The sequence below is a fragment of the Bombyx mori genome, chromosome 14 (genome assembly GCF_030269925.1).
Source record: "Bombyx mori chromosome 14, ASM3026992v2".
Taxonomy (NCBI): Eukaryota; Metazoa; Arthropoda; class Insecta; order Lepidoptera; family Bombycidae; genus Bombyx; species Bombyx mori.
Genome location: NC_085120.1, coordinates 11,535,706 through 11,557,872, shown reverse-complemented (window position 1 = coordinate 11,557,872; position 22,167 = coordinate 11,535,706). Strand labels below are relative to the sequence as shown.

At 36.3% G+C, this 22,167-nt stretch overlaps 1 protein-coding gene and 1 long non-coding RNA gene across 3 annotated transcripts in view; one reads left to right on the top strand and one right to left on the bottom strand.

The window, feature by feature from the left end:
* Positions 1-18,549, top strand: part of LOC101742773 (leucine-rich repeat-containing protein 24) — a 54,757-nt gene extending 36,208 nt beyond the window's left edge. Inside the window, exon 2 of one of the 2 annotated variants that reach the window (XM_038015375.2) lies at positions 15,497-18,549. In XM_038015375.2, coding sequence (XP_037871303.1) covers positions 15,528-17,282 — 1,755 coding nt within the window. In that variant the 5' untranslated portion in view covers positions 15,497-15,527 and the 3' untranslated portion in view covers positions 17,283-18,549. Of the gene's footprint in view, positions 1-15,492 lie in introns of both variants that reach the window. The other variant, XM_004923782.5, reaches the window with a different exon arrangement.
* LOC134200126 (uncharacterized) lies at positions 9,804-10,609 on the bottom strand. The gene is made up of 2 exons (XR_009974901.1): positions 9,975-10,609; positions 9,804-9,906 (listed from the first exon to the last, which is right to left on the bottom strand). It is a non-coding gene; the product is annotated as an uncharacterized LOC134200126 (long non-coding RNA).
* Positions 18,550-22,167: the final 3,618 nt, after the last annotated feature.

Genomic DNA, 22,167 nt, shown 5'->3' with positions numbered 1-22,167 from the left:
TTATCATTTTGTTTGTTGTAGCTCTCTTCTACGGTAAAATTTTTTTCATCCGAAAAAAGAATTTCCCGATATTTTTTTCCCGCGTACCGCTTCAACAAAGCGTGGCATCTCTTCAGTCTTAGGTCCATTAGACGAGCATTCAAACGATGTCCTGTTTTTCTTCGATATGCCCGAAGCCCTAAGTCTTCATTTATCACCCTTTTCACCGTGGTTCTGCTTAACCCCATCTGAAGGGCCAACAGTTTCTGCTTACGTTTGGGATTTCTTTGAATTCGCGCCTTCACAGCTTTTATCACTGCTGGAGTACTAACCGACCGAGGGCGACCACTTCTTGACCTGTCATCTACACTAGAGTCTTCATTGTATCGTTTGATGGTACGATAAACGAATCTTTTGGTTATATTCAAAATTTTCAGTATGTTAAAAATTTGAATTGGCACGTAACCGCAACGATGCAACGCAATAAATGTAACACGGTCTTCTTTAAGCGTCCACTCCATATTTAAAAATGAGTAAAATTCTAAAAGTATACATTTTTATTATCATAAACAATTCGAAATTCGAATTCAATAAACTTTTTTGTGGCCAGCATTCTAAAAGAAAAGTTTTTACTGTGTGACAATACTTATGACCTGACTAGTTATATATAAAACTGAATTGCTGTTCGTTAGTCTCGCTAAAACTCGAGAACGGCTGGACCGATTTGGCTAATTTTGGTCTTAAATTATTTGTGGAAGTCCAGAGAAGGTTTAAAAGGTATTTATATATGAAAATTCTCGGAATGAAATAAAAATAACAATTTTGTTTTTCCTTTAATGTGTCCCTCGTCGGACGGATTTCTTTTGTTTGTTTTAAGTTTATTTTATACAAAAGCTTAGGTCTTTTATTTATCGATTGAGGCACTACGAAGTCTGCCGGGTCAGATAGTACATAATAAAATTGCCAGAATTGAGCGAAAAAATTCTTATTTGTGTTTAAATTTTCTTAGTACCAAACTATAAAGATTTAAAGGAACTGACGTCACATGATCAAATCAATAGAAGAGCGAAAATATTAATTTCACTAACTGACTATTTTAATTCCGCATTAGATTTTATAGAGGGATCTCAGTAGAGTTTATCAATTCCGCGTGCCGACGTTACTCGTTCAATCCGAGATACGGTTGCATTGCGTAATTCTTACAAGCGTAACGTTTGCACAGGGTCGGATTAATTAGTATTGGGCTCTGAGGGATTTACTATTTGAAGCAATGAAAATAAATTCGTATCCGATTGAGTTAAAGCTGCTTTTGGCACTTCATTGACATTTTAATATGTGCTGCTACAAAAAGTGATCGTTTCTCAACTAACATTAATCATGTATATTGTCACATATTTGACTATAGCCAGGATATGCAGGTTTCAACTAGCCAGTCAATTAAAAACCGAACAAGTTTGTATGGGTCGGATTTTGGGTCATATCGAGCATAGAACTCAGCAATTGGGGGGTCGTTGTTTAATTTAGAATTATACTACTGAATATACCGGCTTAAAATCTCTTTGGTCCAAATAAAGGAAACTTCAAGAACAATACTATAGAATTATAAATGTAGTTAAAGGATTTGTACTGGTTGAATGCCCTTCAAAAGCCTGTTTGGCGTTTAAACGTACCGATTTGTTGATTTCTAAGAACCCAATTAAAAATCTATTGTAAGTCAACGCGCAGAATCTTATCAGAAGTTTAATAAAAATACTAAATGTCCCGTAATAGGAACGGTAATAAAATTATATAATATCTAACAACGACGCTTATTGACAGAGATCTATTTGCAATTTCAACTGAACTCATATATACACCAAACACAAGGGGTACCTATATCAAACTGTCTTATCAAACAGACACTATCCAAATCGAATTACAAAGTGTAAAGAATGTAAAAGTATATCCGCGTTATCTTTTACAGGTGATTGCGACTTACGCAAGTCTAAAATTTACAAATTGGAGCTAAATGCAACAGAAATATATGCAAGATATTTTAAATTCGTTAAAAGTCAAAGCTTTAAGGTTACTGTTTTGAAATTTTCAATTTGGAGTATTTTTTTAAATATTTATGCAACCGTTTGTACGGAAGACTTTTTAGTTCGAGACCCAAGTAAAACTACACACGAATTCTTAGAAAACTATATTATAGTGTACTATCAAAACTATAACTTGATATATAGATTTATTCAAAATAGATAGATGTTTAGGGAATTTTCATTTTCACAAAGTTAGCAAGTTTACAATAAATGTTTCTATGTAGAATGCATAATTTACATTGTGATATTCTAACCTTACATATTGACCCGCACCTGACTTCGTACCTGTACGCAGGGTTGGCGCGTGGCCATCTTTTAGCCTATTCCGGGCGATGACCTCTTTATCCCAGTTCCTTGCTCGAAAACAATGACAATTTGGCGTTCCTTAACAACGGACGGTCTATTAGCAAGTTCCATTGTTATTGCGAATACGAAGCTCGGCTTTTAAAACTTTTACGAACTTTTTTAAGAATCAGGAAATTATTAAAGTTTTCTCAGATAAGTTTTTGTTTGTTGCCCGATATTCAAAGCGGTTTTGTCAGCTTTTTGTTGATGCCCAAAGCTATGGTTAATTCGTGTTGAGCTCGCAGCTATTAGTGCCATCCTCTCATTTATTTTCTACCCAAGGATATGCTACTTACTTATGATTTGACGCTATTGAAAAAGACACTAAAATTTCGACCTTTATAGGATGACCATACGAGTTAGTCCTAAACTTTAAGCGGGTACCACAGGCCATAGATATAACAAATCAATCGAGGCTAAAGGTCCTACGCCCAATTCCACGATACCAGCCCTGTGATTAATATGTTACCAAATATCGATAGGTCACAAAAAACTGATATCTCAATCAGCGCTGAACACAGATGTACTGATTAAATTTTAAAAATAAGCACAAAATTAAAACGACTTTCCGAAACTATAATTAGCTCGATTATTAGTTCATAGTGTCTGCTCTTCCGGCTGCTGTCAGTAATCCGGCCAAATTCGAAGTCTATTAACATTTTTATGTATATTGTTTAATTTATCCGGTTAATTTAGCATCTGTTCCGGGAATTCACTGAATGCGCGTTAAAACTGATTTTGATGATGTAATCAATCGGGTCACCGGATAAATCAGTAATCTAATATTGAAAATTAATGTTTATTTGTTCGATGCCGTTGCATTAGCATTTTAATATGGCTCATCTGATTAACTAGGAAATCGTGAAATATTCCAGTATTGACAGTTCACACTATTAATTTACACATGAAAAGGAATCGTTTGCAAAAATTCGTGAATACTTCGACAGCACAGAACCATCTAGAGCTATGAGAAAACTTTATTCAATCGTTCTATAAATGGAATCGTGATATATTTTTAAAGCAATTACAAAACTTCCGTGGCCTCTAACTAAACATCGGCTTAAGCACATTTAAACAGCGGTTCGAAACTCTGCACAATCCACCCTCAAAGACATAAACAAGCACTTTAATAAAAGCATAGAACTGCAAACAATAAAATATTTAATAACGGCTTATAAAAACTTTCCGCGTCTTGGCAAACAATTTTTGCCTTAGTTTCAAAGCACTTTAGGTTTAGTTCAATTTAAAGGACTGCTCGTTTTAAAACTTCCTCACGGTTAGAATTCGAAATGAGCGTAAAAAGTTTTATCCGTTCTGAAAAATGGTTCAGTCCGGTTTATTCTTAATAGGTGTTCGGTACTAAATTTGTATTCTATAAATGAGTAACCGTTTCCTCAGACCGTGTCGTACTAAGTGGCCACCGAAATATATAAACACCACATGAACTTGCGCAACTTTAGCCATGATTTCAAAGTTTCAAAGATCGAACGATTCATAGCACGATAACACGCGTCGTGTATACTGTTTATATGTAGATGACACGCTAGTTGTCTGCGTCGTGGCCGAGTTGAGCAGTACGATGGTACCAATCCGTGCGGGCTCACAATACGCTCCACTACCAATTGTCCTATTCCACATTCCAATATTTAGGACTAGTAAGCCATGTTGAACTCCTGAACATCAAACTCTGACAGTTTTACCAACCGTTAAATTCTCATTTCCCCAAAACTAAGCAACAAAAGTTTGTGTTTCAATAACTTTTCATGCCTTGTGTTTGTTGCAATAATAATAGGCATTCGGAATGTAACTTAGAAACAGTATTATTTCTTTGTTGCAGGCTTTCTTTCAGGAAGTCCCTTTGATTGATGTTAGAAGGATTGTATTTGTATGATTTGCAATACAGATCAAACAGAAATATTGAACAATATTGGGATGAAGCCTTTCGTAATAGCGCTTCAATTGTGAATATGCCAAGTTGTATATATTCTCATTTAATTATTCTTCAAACTGAAGCTATTTTTTCGTTTGTCTATTATAGCGACAGTATATTGGACAAACCGTTTCAGTGTTACTGCTAGTCACTACTGAATCATGTTTCCAGGTTCGATTTCCGATCAGAATTTATACCGCCAATGAGTCCAAACGAGAAAAAACTTTAATTATTACCTACTAAAATAATAAACCACTATATTTGTTGAGTCCCTACATCTGGCAAGGATTAATAAGACACGTGTTCAGTTAAGTTTTTTTTTATTGCTTAGTCGGGTGGACGAGCTCACAGCCCACCTGATGTTAAGTGGTTTCTGGAGCCCATAGACATCTACAACGTAAATGTGCCACCCACCTTGAGATATAAGTTCTAAGGTCTCAGTATAGTTACAACGGCTGCCCCCACCCTTCAAACCGAAACGCATTACTGCTTCACGGCAGAAATAGGCAAGGCGGTGGTACCTACCCGTCCGGACTCACAAGAGGTCCTACCACCAGTAATAACTAACGTTTATTGGGATTACAACCTAACGTGCTATAGACAGCCCGACAATCCCGAGACTGACGTAGCATCACTGCAATATTTTTTTTTTTTTTTTTTTATAACAACTAAGAGGCAAACGAGCAAGACGGGTCACCTGATGGTAAGTGATTCACCGCCGCCCACGGTCACCAGCGTTTACGCCAGTGCGTTGCCTACCCTTCAGATAAGAATATGCTCTTTTCTTGAATAACCCAATGTCGCAGTTGTTGGGGAAGACCGCTGATGGCAACGAATTCCAGAGATTTACTGTGCGTGGCAGAAAACTGTTTTTAAAACGCATTGTAGTGGAACGCCAACCATCCAGATGGTGCGGATGATAGTTCCGCTAATAATAATATAATTACCGCTAACACATACATATTATTATTAGTTGCTATGGAGACATTTGTGGTCCCTACATATTCAACTTCTCTTATCCTTAGGTTTTTTGCAGTAGCCGAAATCGCTTTCACTATTCATGTAGTGAAATTATGGAATTTCCTCTCGGATTCAGTACGTGCCAGCACGTCTCTAGAAGTTTTTAATGAACGAACGAAGAAACAATTTCTGCCCTAGTAATTGCTGATGTACTTGTTTTGTTTTAATTCTATTTACTTACTTACTTACTAGCGGTTTAATTCTATTTACTTACTAGCGGTAGGCAGCGGCTTGGCTCTGCCCCTGGCATTCCTGAAGTCCATGGGCGACGGTAACTACTCACCATCAGGTCGGACGTATGCTCGTCTGCCTACAAAGGCAATAAAAAAAAAAACCTATCATGCCGTGCCATGAGAACTAACGAGTCCATTCTAATGGAGCTAAAGATCCGAAAAAGGCTCTCTTCGATCTGCTGGGAACGTGTTATGAGCTTCTTCAAACACGTCATGCGATCTCCCAGACATCAGTTAGAAAAGTTCATAATTGCGGGACGCATAGAGGGCAAGCGCGCTGTGGGCAGAATACCAGTCCGATGGTCAGATCTATTAAGAGAAGCACTTGGTGGTAATCTGTACCATGCGGTCCATGCCACCCAAGATCGATCACTGTGGAAGAACGTCACATGTAGTCGCGACCCTCAGTAGTGAGGGAACGATTTAGAAGAGACCTATCATTAAATTGCTTCATATACTATAAAAACCATAAGTCTTCTATAAAAAAGTAACGATATTTTATATTTTTATACTTCTATTCTACTTTTTTTCTTTCCGTGCCTATATGACCTCCTTTTTACTCCACTAGAAGAAAGCTCATCAATGAATGAAGCTCATTTTGAAGAAATTTGTTTTGTAATTGCGAATTTGAACTTTAAATATAAAAATCAGTATATAATAAAGCGTAAAGACACAATTAAGACTGCTGTTTATGTATGATATCTAAATATTTAAGTAACTATATATTTATTGTGTGTATATTAATTTTTTGTATATTCAATAGTTTTTTTGTTTAGTCAACTGACTAAGATTATCTATTATTAGTTAGCTATTATTTTAATCATTTTTATATTCAACACATTACTATGAGCATTATTTGCGAAATAGATTTATGTCGCATTTGTATTTATACAAATCATTGGAAAGTTCTTTCAAATCTATTTTTAATTGTTTTTTGTAAACAGTAAAGTAAATATATTATTATAAATATTACATTCATTTTTGTCTACGGCTCGCTAAAATCCAAGAAGATAATTTACTAAAACAATTATTAAAAAGTCAACAGAGAAAAAACGAAATAAATTTCTCTTGTAAAAACAAATATCAGCTTCTTTGTCGTTAAGTAAGAACTTCTATCGCCCTCAAAGGTGTAATTAACGTACTTTTTGAGTAATTAGCGTTGGAGCTAATCACTGGAGACTTGGGGTCGGGGCTCCAAAGTAGAATTATTTCATCGGTAGCATCAGACTTACTGAAATATAAATTCTGAACTGTACTGAAACAAAATTATACTGTGAAATGCTCTTAAATATCAGTAGAGGAAAATTTAATTAAAGTTTTTCATTAGTTATTCTAAGTAAAAGTTAAAATCCATTTGAAATGTCTGAATACTGTCTGCGTGTCTGACATTATATATATTTGAATTTCCATCGAAAGCAAAAGTGCAGGGTTGCCAAATGATTCATAAAAATAATAACAAAAATGCGAATTTACATAGGTGGTTGGTTAGATAATACTCGTATATATAGTTTTGTGACATATATTGACATTTTCCGTACCCTAAATTTATTAGACAGGAGTTTGAAACACCAAATAATCACCCCACAGTTTGGTGCAGAAGATTGTATGAAGTCATTGTTTACACTAAACAAACTAAAGTAGCTTTTACATTAGTGTCTTATCGTCATAACGAAATATCATTTGGAGTGGGCAGTGGGTAAAATGGAGACGTTATAACTTTAACTAAGGATTTTCTTTTAAAATACTGGATGTTGTTGAAACATACAACCCTTCATCAATTTTGTGGAATATTTATACTTTTTTAAAGGTATCATTAAATTGTACCTAAAATCCAGCACGGCATTTGATCCCAAAGCCTTTATGAAAATGGCCAAGAATTATTTTCCCTTGTATAAAACTACCAAAAATCATTTACTATATGAATAGGAAGTATCAAATGAATGATGATGTCTCGAATCCATCACGAAAAGAAATGTATGGGCCATTTGTTCGTGAATAATATCAATGAATCATTCTTCGGTACATAGCCCGTCCGGAACAGCTCGGACAAGACAAATACTCGACTCTCCGCCATTAATCCGGCTAATCTCGACAGAAGGCCTCCGGTCGGACGCAGTGCTAAATGGATTTATCAAAATCATGATTTGATTCGTGTCTTCTGTGCTTTGTTAATCGGAAATAGGAAGTTAGCTTGACGGATGCCCTGAAAAATGGTTTGTTTTATCACTTTTTAAATCTCAGACAGGGTTTGTTTGTGCCTTTAAAAACTGGTTTTCTTAATCGACACCAAGGACTCGTAGTTGCGTCCTGAATATTGATATAGAAACTGTTTTAGAAACGACTAACAATAATTTAAGGTCAGATTAGTTTTTAGACTTGGAGTACAAGATAAAAGGCAAAGGGTCAAAGGGCAAATTGCGGATGTCAGGAATAAACGGGTACAAAGCATTTGAAATTCGAAATGTCGGATACAGCTAAATGAATAAAATTGGTTGTAATTATGTCTCTGACTCGTAAAATTGAGAAAAAATAACTATCTAACAAATGGAAGGCCTTCGGCATAATTCTGGTGATGGTGAAGATCTTAGTGGATCGTGATTCTGACCCATTGGTAAATTCAACGACGCATTGCTCCCGCTAAGGCTAGTGATAGCTTTTCTCTCAGGTCAAGCCCGTGACCTCACCTATCAGTCCGAGCGCAGCTGGAATAACCCTTAGGCTACCAGAGATTAGGTAGAGGTAAAAAAGGTGTGAGTGCAGGGATGACGTGTAATTGAATAGACCTGAATGGAAAAAGACAATAGCTGCGCCGACCTAACCAGTATTTAATGGTAAGGCGTATTGTAATTCTAACATTAATTACGGTCCTGCGTATTTTTACCATGGAATAATCATGCTTTTCAGTTTGAAGAGCGACGCAACCGTTTATATCATCATCGTCATCATCATCATCATGATCATCATCATCATCATTAACTGCCTATTTTAGTCCACCGTTGGACATACATAGGTCTCTCCCAAGACACGTCGCATTTTATATATCTATACTAATCTATACTCTATACTAATATATAATTCTTTTTATCTATACTAATATACCTAGTCAGGTCATAAATTCTGTCACATATTTAATGTAAAATAATTGAGACAAGTTTATTCATTATGTAACCATTCATATACCAAAATGAACTAAACAAAACATAGATTCTTATGACACTAAAGTTTATTCAAAATGACCTCCGTGATTTTGAATACAGGCCTTCAATCTGCGCGGCCAGTCGTCTATCGCAGCACGAACGAGGTCCATGTCAATATCGGCGGCTGCCTTAATCAAGGATGTCTTGAGTGACTCCAAATTGGGATGAGGCTTTGAGCACGCCTTTTCCTCCAAGTGTTGCCATATCTTGTAATCTAACGGATTCAAATCTGGACTGGAGGAGGGCCAGTCTTCGTGCCGGATGAAGTCGATTTCACGCGCCGCCAGCCAGCCTTGTGTGCTCTTCGCTCTATGAGCTGGCGCTGAATCTTGTTGGAATACCCACTGCCTGTTATTGAACATGGTATGAGAAACAGGTTCCACAAGGTTCGTCAGGACTGTATTTTGATACACAACTGCATTCGTTTTTACACCTTTCTCACAAAAATGTACCTTTGTTAAGCCCCAATAAGAAACTCCCAACCATACCATGATCGAGGATGGAAAATGACCTCGTTGGACACGCGGAATACGGTTGCTCGCTTCTTCACTACTGTGTGCGTACACCTTATCATTTTGTTTGTTGTAGCTCTCTTCTACGGTAAAAATTTTTTCATCCGAAAAAAGAATTTCCCGATATTTTTTTTCCCGCGTACCGCTTCAACAAAGCGCGGCATCTCTTCAGTCTCAGGTCCATTAGACGAGCATTCAAACGATGTCCTGTTTTTCTTCGATATGCCCGAAGCCCTAAGTCTTCATTTAACACCCTTTTCACCGTGGTTCTGCTTAACCCCATCTGAAGGGCCAACAGTTTCTGCTTACGTTTGGGATTTCTTTGAATTCGCGCCTTCACAGCTTTTATCACTGCTGGAGTCCTAACAGACCGAGGGCGACCAGTTCTTGACCTGTCATCTACACTAGAGTCTTCATTGTATCGTTTGATGGTATGATAAACGAATCTTTTGGTCATATTAAAATTTTTCAGTATTATCAATATTGTCGTCCATAATTATTATAAAATATTTTTCGTGTATCTCAGGAATGTGGACAAGATAGGACTATTATAACAAATTACATTATTATTTTAGCAACGTTTCGGTCTTTTATTAGACCTTCATCAGGCATCTGAAAATTACACATAATTGATAACCTACAATACAAAAAACAACAATTGTCCAAACTACCATATTTACCATAATATGAATTTAAATAATCTCTATCATACACTGCACAATTGTCTCAGACATCAGAGACTAATACAAATCTACAAAGCCACTAAATTATTTAATTACTATTTTTTGATTCCGGAAACAAAGCCAACACGACACATAAAATTGCTAATTGCGTGACAAAGGTTAGCCCACTATTGAAACTTCAGTACATAGACTATACTTTATAATATTTTATACTAGCGCAAACCTCGCTAAGTATCAAATTCAAATATATCTGAAATGAAGGTTATTTTTTTCTATTAGATTTATACTCTTTTAATATATCATTATATAAAATACTTAAATTGTTAGTGTCTGTTCGTTTGTTCACAGTATCATTAGTTTTTATAAAGATCATTTCACTAACATTACGTTTCCACCAATTCATTTCTTTATCCAAGATTTCTATCTTATCAAACTTAAAATTATGATGTTGGTCAAAGTGGTGGGTTGCTAATGCTGTTTTATTCTCTTTTAATATATTAATATTTTTACAATCATAAATGTGTTGTTTTACTCTATTACTCAAATACTGCCTAGTTTGTCCAACATAGCATAAGTCACACGAACAAGGTATTTTATACACTATTCCAGTTTGTTGTTGTTTATTTACTGGATCTTTTTACTTAGAATAGATTGAATTAACTCTCAAGATGTTATAAAATGCTAATCTTACATGAGTTCCTATAAAAACTCTGTTTAATTTATGTGATAATTTGTTATGATTCAAGTTACTTTGTATATCAAGGAGAGTTCTATGCACAAATGGAAGGCAGCAGTATGGGAAACCCTGCAAGTCCAGTTATAGCTAACATCGTTATGAACTATGTCATCGATCAGATATTGAAGATTCTACCGTTTGAAATTCACTTCTTAAAGTTATACGTGGATGATACTATCGCAGCCATACCGGAGTCGGAAGTAAATAATATCTTAGAGTTATTTAATAGCTTTGACAATAATATACAATTTACCATGGAAGTGGAAAAGGATGATAGTTTATCTTTTCTAGATGTGTTAGTCAAAAGATCAAATGATAAATTGATAACTGATTGGTTTGTCAAACCCATTAGTTCAGGTCGGCTATTAAATTGGAATTCAAATCATCCTCGATCTCAGAAGATAGGTATGATAAAAGGTTTACTTGATAGAATGACAAAGTTAAGTAGTAGTGATTTTTATGAAATTAATTTTAGTAAGATTCGTAACATATTGTTGAATAATAATTATGAAATACCATTAGTAGACAGTGTTATAAATAAATTTAAAGAGAACTTAAATAATAAACCAAGGAGTTTGGTCAACTCAAATAATAATAACATTAGATATTGTCGGTTTCCTTATATAGCAGAATTATCACATAAATTAAACAGAGTTTTTATAGGAACTCATGTAAGATTAGCATTTTATAACATCTTGAGAGTTAATTCAATCTATTCTAAGTTAAAAGATCCAGTAAATAAACAACAACAAACTGGAATAGTGTATAAAATACCTTGTTCGTGTGACTTATGCTATGTTGGACAAACTAGGCAGTATTTGAGTAATAGAGTAAAACAACACATTTATGATTGTAAAAATATTAATATATTAAAAGAGAATAAAACAGCATTAGCAACCCACCACTTTGACCAACATCATAATTTTAAGTTTGATAAGATAGAAATCTTGGATAAAGAAATGAATTGGTGGAAACGTAATGTTAGTGAAATGATCTTTATAAAAACTAATGATACTGTGAACAAACGAACAGACACTAACAATTTAAGTATTTTATATAATGATATATTAAAAGAGTATAAATCTAATAGAAAAAAATAACCTTCATTTCAGATATATTTGAATTTGATACTTAGCGAGGTTTGCGCTAGTATAAAATATTATAAAGTATAGTCTATGTACTGAAGTTTCAATAGTGGGCTAACCTTTGTCACGCAATTAGCAATTTTATGTGTCGTGTTGGCTTTGTTTCCGGAATCAAAAAATAGTAATTAAATAATTTAGTGGCTTTGTAGATTTGTATTAGTCTCTGATGTCTGAGACAATTGTGCAGTGTATGATAGAGATTATTTAAATTCATATTATGGTAAATATGGTAGTTTGGACAATTGTTGTTTTTTGTATTGTAGGTTATCAATTATGTGTAATTTTCAGATGCCTGATGAAGGTCTAATAAAAGACCGAAACGTTGCTAAAATAATAATGTAATTTGTTATAATAGTCCTATCTTGTCCACATTCCTGAGATACACGAAAAATATTTTTCAGTATGTTAAAAATTTGAATTGGCGCGTAACCGCAACGATGCAACGCAATAACTGCAACACGGTCTTCTTTAAGCGTCCACTCGATATTTAAAAATGAGTCAAATTCTAAAAGTATAAATTTTTATTTTCATGAACAATTCGAAATTCGAATTCAATAAACTTTTTTGTGGCCAGCATTCTAAGAGAAAAGTTTTTACTGTGTGACAATACTTATGACCTGACTAGTTATAAGAATCTATGTCATAAGAATCTATGTTTTGTTTAGTTCATTTTGGTATATGAATGGTTACATAATGAAGAAACTTGTTTCAATTATTTTACATTAAACATGTGACAGAATTTATGACCTGACTAGGTAATTATTGGTTTTTACGGATGTTCCGTTATAACTACTGAACCGTGCATTAGATTGACTCGAAACTTGGTATCCATGTAGAAAATACATTTATTTCATGGATTATGAGTGTTGGACTCCCTAATAATAATGAGAATAAATAATAATGTTAATTTTAAATGTCCAGCGAAGCGGGCGAGTACGGCTAGTACATTAAGAATTTACATTTCGTCGTAATGTCTCTAGGTAAGTGACGGCATACACGTTCTGATGTCTATAGGCTATATAACCCCACGTGATTCATCGATTCATCATACACTCATTTACGCATTAAAAGAAAACAAAGACCGAATTTAACGTGTAACTTATTTCATTCAATCTATTGTGACAAGATCTTTATCCGTTGATAGGCTCACAAAACCCAGCCAAATAACTGTCATTCTAACGTCACAACCTGAAATCCCAATGGTCGCTTACACGAATGACCAACGCACACACCTTTCACGGAATATGCAAATGTAACAGCCCTGCATATTAATAGCGAGATCTCAGTGACGCTTGTCTCACCTCGAAAACGCCCGAAGATGTGTTTGTTACTTTACTTGGTGAAATATATGTTTTAGAACTTAGCAAGTAGAGGTCACGATTCGCCAACACTAAACGTAGAAGGTATAATAATAATAATAATAATGTTTTTATTTCAAGTATCCATGACTCATATAAATTGTTAATAAGACTTAGACCTATATTAGTAGTTGTATTTACATCACAATGAATTACTGTGGTAACATCCCATGGGAGATGGCACCACAGCGATCCATGTATATACAGTCCAGCCTGCTTGCGATCATGCTCAGGATACTGTTGGAGCTGGCCTTCACTCTGTTTACCAGAGATGCACACCTCTTACGCATGGTAGCGTAAAAACAATCTATGTGCGCGTCTGCAAACATCCCTGATGCGCTACAAAAGCGGGGCAGCACCACCAGCACCCTAAACGCGTTATTGTATTGAACACGGAGAGCATTGTACGATCTTTGAGTATATCCAGCCCACAAGCTGCACGTGTAAAAGTTAGTACAGTAGGCCCTAAAGAGGGTGACCTTGATTTTAAGTGAACACCGTGCAAACCGGCGAGCTATCATGTTTGCAGATATAATTAGTTTTTTGCTCTTGTGCAGATGATACCACAACCAAGAAACATGACAGCGTGTTACAACAACATTAATTAACAAAATTATCCACACATTGGGCAAATATTCGTATAATGAACAGGTTTATTTGCTCTGTGTTTGGGTGTTTGTTATCTATTTATGTATATATTTAATCATATATGCATGTCAGTCTTTGATATCTATAGCACAGGAAATCCTTATTTAGGGCTGGATGTTCGTGTGTGATTTGTTCCTATTTCCCAGCTATTATTGTATATTATTATATTGTCACTTTTATGCAATCCATGAATTTCAGTTTAATTTTTGTCTATTAATTATATATTTTTTGTGTATCTGAAGTAAATCTGTTGTATTCTTTGTACTAGGAGCACTGCTGCTTGAGATACAGGTTTTTATCAGCTAGTTCAAGCACAGATGCAAATTATGATTGCGTTTCTACTTCTGTGTCAACAATAAATAAATAAATAAAAATTATTAGATGACTGATAATAAACGTAGTAGTATGTCGGTAAATTACTCAAAGAATGCTATTGTGGATTCACTAGCGAATTTATTAGTCACGGTAAGAAATAGGATGGTGTTAAATAGGTAAACGCATTATCCAAAATTGACGAAATGAAGACAACCTGTACTCGTTAAACTGGTTCTGTGATTAACTTACTAAAGAACAAAGCCCTAAAAATATACTTTGCCTAAAAAAGAATTAGAATAGTTAGTAAATAATAAATATTAATTCCATCGCATTTCAAGTTACTTGTCGGTGCAAAACATACGTATAACGCGATTATTTCTATGTTACATCTGTTTTAATAAAGATTCAGTCTTTTTTTTCCCTATCTATGCTGATAGCCTTGAGAGGCTATTTCAGCCTCGCCTTAACATGTAGGTGAGCTCACGGGGCTCAAACCGAAGTGTTTCTAACACTGACCCTAGTAAGAGCAGTGCTTCGCAGAATCTACCATCGGATCGGAAACGCGACCCACTGAGAAGATCCGGCGAGAAACTCAGTGGGCTGTGTCTATGGGTAAATTCGCTTGTCGAGCCCTTCGTCGCAAGTGACGGGTTCGACGAGGACGGTGACCAGTGGTTGTGGTACCTAAAAGCACCGTTAATGGATCGGGAGGATCCGTAATGACGTCGAGATTCAGTGGTTTTCTTCTAACGTAGTGTTTTGTTATCAGCTTTGATGGGGCGTGGAGCTCATTGTCGTTCTTGTGTTCAATGGTTACCGGAGTTTATAGTAATCGAAGTATCTGTCATCGACTTATGATCTTCCCTTCGAATCGGAACGCATAATTTCTACACAACAGTTTAAACGCGAGACAGCTGTAACAACCTGATCGTTTTCACTAAACGCATCGGCGTAAAGCTAAAAGACAAGCAGAAGAAATAAAAATGTAAACGAATCGATTAGTACAATATTTATCTGTTTGGCCTTGAATGAAGCGCAATGATTGCGTAACACACGAAAAGCGTTCATACGCAACTAAATCATTAGGCTAAACGTTTTAATCTATCGAATCCGGGTTCTCTCCTTGACCGGAATACCGAGAGCAGTAAATATTTACATGTTCCCAAACAAAATTCACCTGTTTTGTAAAACAAACCCACGGAATATGATTTAGAACCGCAAAATCGGAAACAAACGTGCGCCAGAAGCACGAAAATATTACAGCTATTGTTTAGCTAATTTCGTTTGATTAACGTTCGTTTTTGTTGTTTCAGGCAGTCGGCCGGAGTAAACGTAAACTCGAAATGAGATGAGTATGCGCGTGGCCTGGGTCAGATGGTATTGGGTTGTGATACTTACCACGTGCGCCGCGAGGACCGCCAGCGATTGGCTCGACTGTTCTCACATCGCCACATGCAAATGCAAATGGTCCTCCGGAAAGAAGACAGCCACCTGTGTCTCCGGTGACCTGCGCCGTCCGCCCACACTCTCTTCGGATATACAAGTACTAGATCTACACGACAACCCATTACGGAGCTTACCCCAAGAAGTGTTTTCGAATATTGGCCTTCTAAACTTACAACGATTGAATCTACGAGCAACGAGTCTCAGATCTTTACACGCGGACGCGTTCTTAGAATTAAGGATACTAATTGAAGTCGATTTAGGAGACAACGACCTAGCTCACTTGCCAAAAGACATATTCAGAGGCAACGAACGATTGAGGCTGGTCGTTCTGAGCAATAATCCTTTAACGACGTTAATTGCGGACCAGTTCCCGCCGCTTCCTCATTTACGGATCCTTTTATTAGACGGATGCAGATTAAGATCGATACACACGAATGCCTTGCGCAATTTGAAGTCGTTAGAGACAATAGATTTGCGTAGAAATCAACTATCATTCCTCCGGTTGATTACGTTTTCATTGCCGGCTCTAAAGACTGTTGCCCTCTCTGGGAATCCGTGGAAATGTGATTGTAGGCTACGCGAGTTTAAAGACTGGTTCTTGGAAAGTAATCTAGGAACCGAGGAACTGTTCTGTGTTGAGCCTTTGAAGCAAACTGGATCAAAGTGGCGTCAAGTGCCTAGTGAAAATATGTCGTGTCCCCCTGAAGTAAAGTCTAGTACATTAATAGTAAGAGCGGAGGTTGGTATGGCTGCTTCTTTTGGCTGTTGGGTTCACGGACTGCCAAAACCAAAAGTGACATGGTTATTTGATGGTGTAGATGTGCACAACAGTTCTATCGATTGCGACATGGAAGAGATAGAAACGGTCATAGAAGAAGACTCGGAAGAAAGAGTTCCGGGAAGTGTAAGATGGGTAAATATAACCCTCTTGAATGTAACGTCGAATGCAGCAGGAGAATGGACATGTGTGGCAAAAAGTATAGCTGGTGATGCAAGAGCGATTATTAGTCTAGTACTTCCGAGATCACAAACAGCAACGGCAAGAACCGCTCCGGGGATTCCTCAACTGTTAGGAGTAGTTTTTGGTGCATTGAGTATTTTAGCTACCCTCGGTTTTATAGGTGCTGTTGCGTGCTGGAAGTTAAGACGACGAAGCGTACCGCCAAGTCGAAGTTTCACGGACCAAGAGAAAAGACTTATAGACGCGTCTGTTGTAGTCAGTTGTGATAGATCTATCGGTAATATGGCTTCTCCTTGCGATTTTGAACTAACGGAACAATCTTTAGGGGACGACCAGCCAAGAACGTGTTCGTTTGATCCGGTTCATATAACAATAGAAGGTACCCCTGGTGCATTTCCACCACCGCCCGCTGAGTTTGCAGTGCCGGTGCCTTATGGAAACATCTTCATATCGGTTCAAGTTTCTGGCAGAGGTGAATCAGGAAAGTATCCAGATTTATTGAGTGGTGGAGCAACTTTACCGAGACGGAACAGATCCTGCTGTGGAGCTCCAGCTTACGATAACATGGGTCCAAGAGTGACTGCCACCGGAAGCTCGACTTGGTCTTTGCCGGGTGCCAATTTAGAGCACGTAGAACTATCAGAAACTCCTGTTTTAACACTCCCTCCTCCTCCACCAGAGTTTGTTTCACTTTAGCCAAGGTCCCTGGTACTGGACGCTTCAGCTCTGAGGTGACCTGGTGCCATGAGGTTTGTCAATTAGATTCCCAAATCCTTATTATGTTAATACCGCAAATTGAATTAATGCGTTGATCTATGAATTGTATTGAGGTATGAAATATTAAAAGCTATTAAAGATGGATTTCCGTAAATTTCTGATATTGTAAATAACGAAATTAAGTGTGGACGATGTGTGACATCCCGTGAGATTAAAATAGGATTGTTAATGGTATTGAACTGTATATTGCATTTAAAATGACCTTGTTGATAGATTGGGTACAGATTGAAGTTTAAATGTTACTTCTAGAGTTGTATAATTTTGGATCGTTTCATATATGTAAACTAATTAAGATAATTTAGATTCTACAAATAGATAGTTCTTTATAGATCCCTTTTTATTCATTTTTATTGTGTTTTTATCGACCAAATAATTGTTTATTCTATTTTAACATCCATAATGAACAACTCTAGACTTTAAATGTTTTATTTGGTTTTCCAGGCGTTTCCTTTCTTTAAGAGTCTATTAAATGTTTGTCTTCCTGACTTTTGTAAATATCCTTTATTTATACAAATTTCCCAAATATAAGACTGACCCTTTTGTCTTGTTTTTGTCTCTCTTTTTAAACGTAAGCCTAACGTTGTGTTCGGCAGAAAATGAAATGAATTTTTTTCCACCAATTGACTACACTGAGTTGTGAAGGGTTTTTTATACTTATTCACATGATGTTTGGTACTGCTCAAGTAATAGCAAAGGTTTGAAATGCATCTATAACTTTTTATATTCGTAAAAAAGAGCAAAAGGTTCGTAATTACATTTTTAACTTACAGAAACATCAAAGTATATCAAACCTCAAGAACGTAACTTAGAAAATACGTCGATTAAAAATTTTATATTCTTCATATTTTATAAAATAACAAAAAAGTGCAGTCATGCTAACTGTAATTTAGATTACGTCGCGGAGTCAAGCTCTTCATTTCTGCCAAAAACAACGTAATATATTATGTAAAAAGCTGTACAGCATAGTCAGAATAGCTTCTAAACAATTTTCCTTTCGAAAAGAATATCTCAGATTATATTAATAAGTTAGATGAAGCGTCTCCAACAGTGATATGACAAAGTAAAGTTTTATAAAATTAATAACGTGACACAGTGAAATTGTTGAAAACGCTACGTCTAACCTCGTTTTGTACTCTGAAAATCAAACATTATCTAATGTAAAGGAATAAACTGAACGAATAAAGTGTTCCATGGTTTTATTTCAGTATTAAACTAAGTCCGGCTATTTGGATTTGTTTGTATGTGTCAATAAATATAGAATTGCGCTAGTTTTTACTGTCCGGATTCATTACGGATTTATCGTGTCGTTGATAGTAAATAAGGTGATTTTGAGTGACCTTTAGGCTCATATAGCTGGATTTTTAGCTCACTTTGGCTCTGAAGAAATTGGCGTAGTCCAAATGCTCAAGACTAACTTCAATTGCCATTCTATGAAAGTCAATGTCAAAATTCATGAATTCTATGAACATGATTCAATGAAGATGTCCATTACTTAATAATATCTATTGTTTTTTTTTATATAGCTTAGGTTTGTGGACGAGCTCACAACCCACCTGGTGTTAAGTGCTTATCGGAGCCCATAGACATCTACAACGTAAATGCCGCCACCTTGAGATATGAGTTCTAAGGTATCAAGTATAGTTACAATGGCTGCCCCACCCTTCAAGGCAGAAATGGCCAGTGCAGACTAACAAGAGGTCCTACCACCAGTAAGCTATTCCTTCTTGCTATTTGGAAACAATAACGTTTCTAATTATCTCTCTTTCCAATCTTCGTATTGTTTTACTAAAATGCTGTAGAGAAGCTCACATTTTACTTAGTTTTACGTCATTAATTAAGTCAAATATAATTTTATGTTGACTTATGAGGCGCAAAACGAAGCAAATTGTAAAACTTATGCCTCATCTTCAAGCTGGAATGTGTTAATGCTGCTTCATAGAAATGGGCAGGTTGATTTTGTCCTACCTATGCTGTCTGGTCCAATCTATGTATGCTGATGTTGCCTTTAGAAAAAAGGGAAATTCGATTTACTAATTGTGAAATCATGTGAGATATTTATTTGGTTAGGAAATATTATTATGGTATCTGCTTCAAGACCGTTAATGGCCTATTCAAGTTTTACTACTTCCAAACGAAATATGTTTTCAGATAGAACTGTGTAATCAATTTCAGTTCTCTTTATCATTCTCAATACCTTCGTTTGGATTAAAAGTTTAAGAGGTTTTTAAGATAAACAGATCTCTTGGTCTAGTGTTATCTTAATTTTTACCTAAAAATCGTAAAGAGTTTGACCAGATATCATAAGCTTTCCACGAAATGAACACACCAAACAAAAGTAAGCTGAAACAAGCGCAAATGATTAGTAAATAAATAGCTTAACTGCAACAAAGCATTAGGCTAATGACTTTAGTTCGAGAAGTTTGTTTACAACAGTCGTTACGGATCATTTTCATTGAGAGAACGAGCTTGTTACAACTTAGCGTTGAGAGTTAAGTTTGATTTCGTTAATAAATAATGTTTTCAAATGTATTTATTAATTGCAATTTGTTTGTTTGGCTTGCGCAGGTAGAACGTGCATATATCGCCTTTTCGCATTAAAAGTGTACAATTTCCAAAAATATTCGGAATTGAGTTAATTGAATTGGGAATTGAGTCCACTTGTGAGTCCGCACTGGTAGATACCACCGCCCTGCTTATTTCTGCCGTGAAGCAGTAATGCGTTTCGGTTTGAAGGGTGGGGCAGCCGTTGTAATTATACTGAGACTTTAGAACTTGTATCTCAAGGTGGGTGGCGTGTCTACGTTGTAGATGTCTATGGGCTCCAGTATCCACTTAACACCAGGTGGGCTGTGAGCTCGTCCACCCATCTAAGCAATAAAAAAATAAAAATAAACGTAAACATTTGGTAGGTATCACCAGTATTTTTCTCATAAATACTTTCAAAAGAGCGTAGCTTAGGCTAGTTTCTTTTTTTTTTTTTAGTTTATATTTGACTACTATTAAGAAAATTAATACATAATTTTATTTTACTTTAATAGACAAATAATGTAACTAACTGATAAAAAATAAAAATAAAATGTTACAAATATGATAAATATTAAAAATATTCCATGTTAAACCTTTAAAAAAACACTCTCCCGTAAAATTAGTAAGTTTTGAGATTATTCAGTTTTAATGCGAGAAGACGATATGTTGTTGATAGTGGACACTGCCCAAATTCTTTTATTTCAGAGACACAATCTGGAGCCTCGAATTAATACTGCACTGGGTGGTTTCTGAGCCATTGCTAAATGGTTAGTTTATTTTTTAGACAAGGTATATCAACAATGTATTTAAGGCTTAAAATCAGAATGTGGATAAGCGTTACAGAAATTGAAACAACTTCTCATTACTAAAACAGTATGAGCGACTGTCGAATGGATCGATTGAATACTCATCCATTTGGCTTTATCACATGTCTGGTATTCGCGGTAGAAATAATTGGTGTCACGTTGGTCTGAACAATACGAGGCTAAGGCGTATCAAAAGACGCAACCAAATTTTCTAAGTAAATACGTATTGAACACGTGTATTCGACTTCTTTGGAAGGTTAATGACAAAGGGAAGATCTTCCAGCGAAATCATGATGTTGTTTGGTAGTTCCAAATGTTTTTCTTCGAAACTTATGTTCAAAATGTCGTTAACCTAGACCTTTCAGATATATTTCGTTCTATGATGGCTACCGCCACGAAGAAGGAATAATAATATCGTCTAATGAAAAACAAAAAGTGGTAAATATTCGTAATAAATAATCACATGACAAGACTTTGTGCAGACGTGCATGGTTCCCTCTTAGTCTGACCGGGTTCTGACTACGGGCGGAGATCGGACGTTGGTTGTGAGAGTGCAGGGGAGTCGTTTAGTGCATTACGCCCTAAAATATCCTTGGGCCCGCGGTTCGCAGTCGCGGACCAGTCCCACATACCCCGCGCACCCCTTAGGCGTGGGGACCTCGAAGGACGTTCAGCCTCCGGCTCAAAAAAAGAGACGTCCACGGTTCAATTATTTCTAGTGCAAGGTAGAGGGGGAAGAGGTCGACCGAAGAAGACATGGATGGAGTATGTGAATGACGATATGAGAGAAAGAGAAGTGAGCGTTGAGATGACGGCTGATAGAAGATAATGGAATAGAAAAACTAGCTGTGCCGACCCCACCCAGTGGGATAAGATGGAGAAAAAGAAGAAGAGGTTAGATTATTTCTAGTGTTTGTAGTGTGTAATTTTGGTTTGATCATATTAACTCCCAATTTGTCGTAAAAAAAAAATCTATCTCTGAAGACTTCCAGTATACCCACCCTACAATTAATATATTTTATTTTTACTTTTTACTGCTTAGATGGGTGGACGAGCTCACAGCCCACCTGGTGTTAAATGGTTACTGGAGCCCATAGACATCTACCACGTAAATGCGCCACCCACCTTGAGATATAGGTTCTAAGGTCTCAAGTATAGTTACAACAGCTGCCCTACCCTTCAAACCGAAACGCATCACTGCTTCACGGCAGAAATAGGCAGGATGAGGGTGCCTACCCGTGCGGACCCAATGCAGACAATTGTTGGCATTCTAAAGAATGTTGCTATTTGTGATAAAGATGCCGCGAGCGAACTGGTAAGTGACTGGTCCAGTGAACATATTACCACATCAAGTTTGTAGTGTACTATCAAAGGCTTATTGTAAGTAGTTGACGGTAGATAAGTTACAGAAGTGAATGTCTTAATTTCCAATACAAAATTGAAATTTTTTGTCACAGAAAAACGTGTCACAT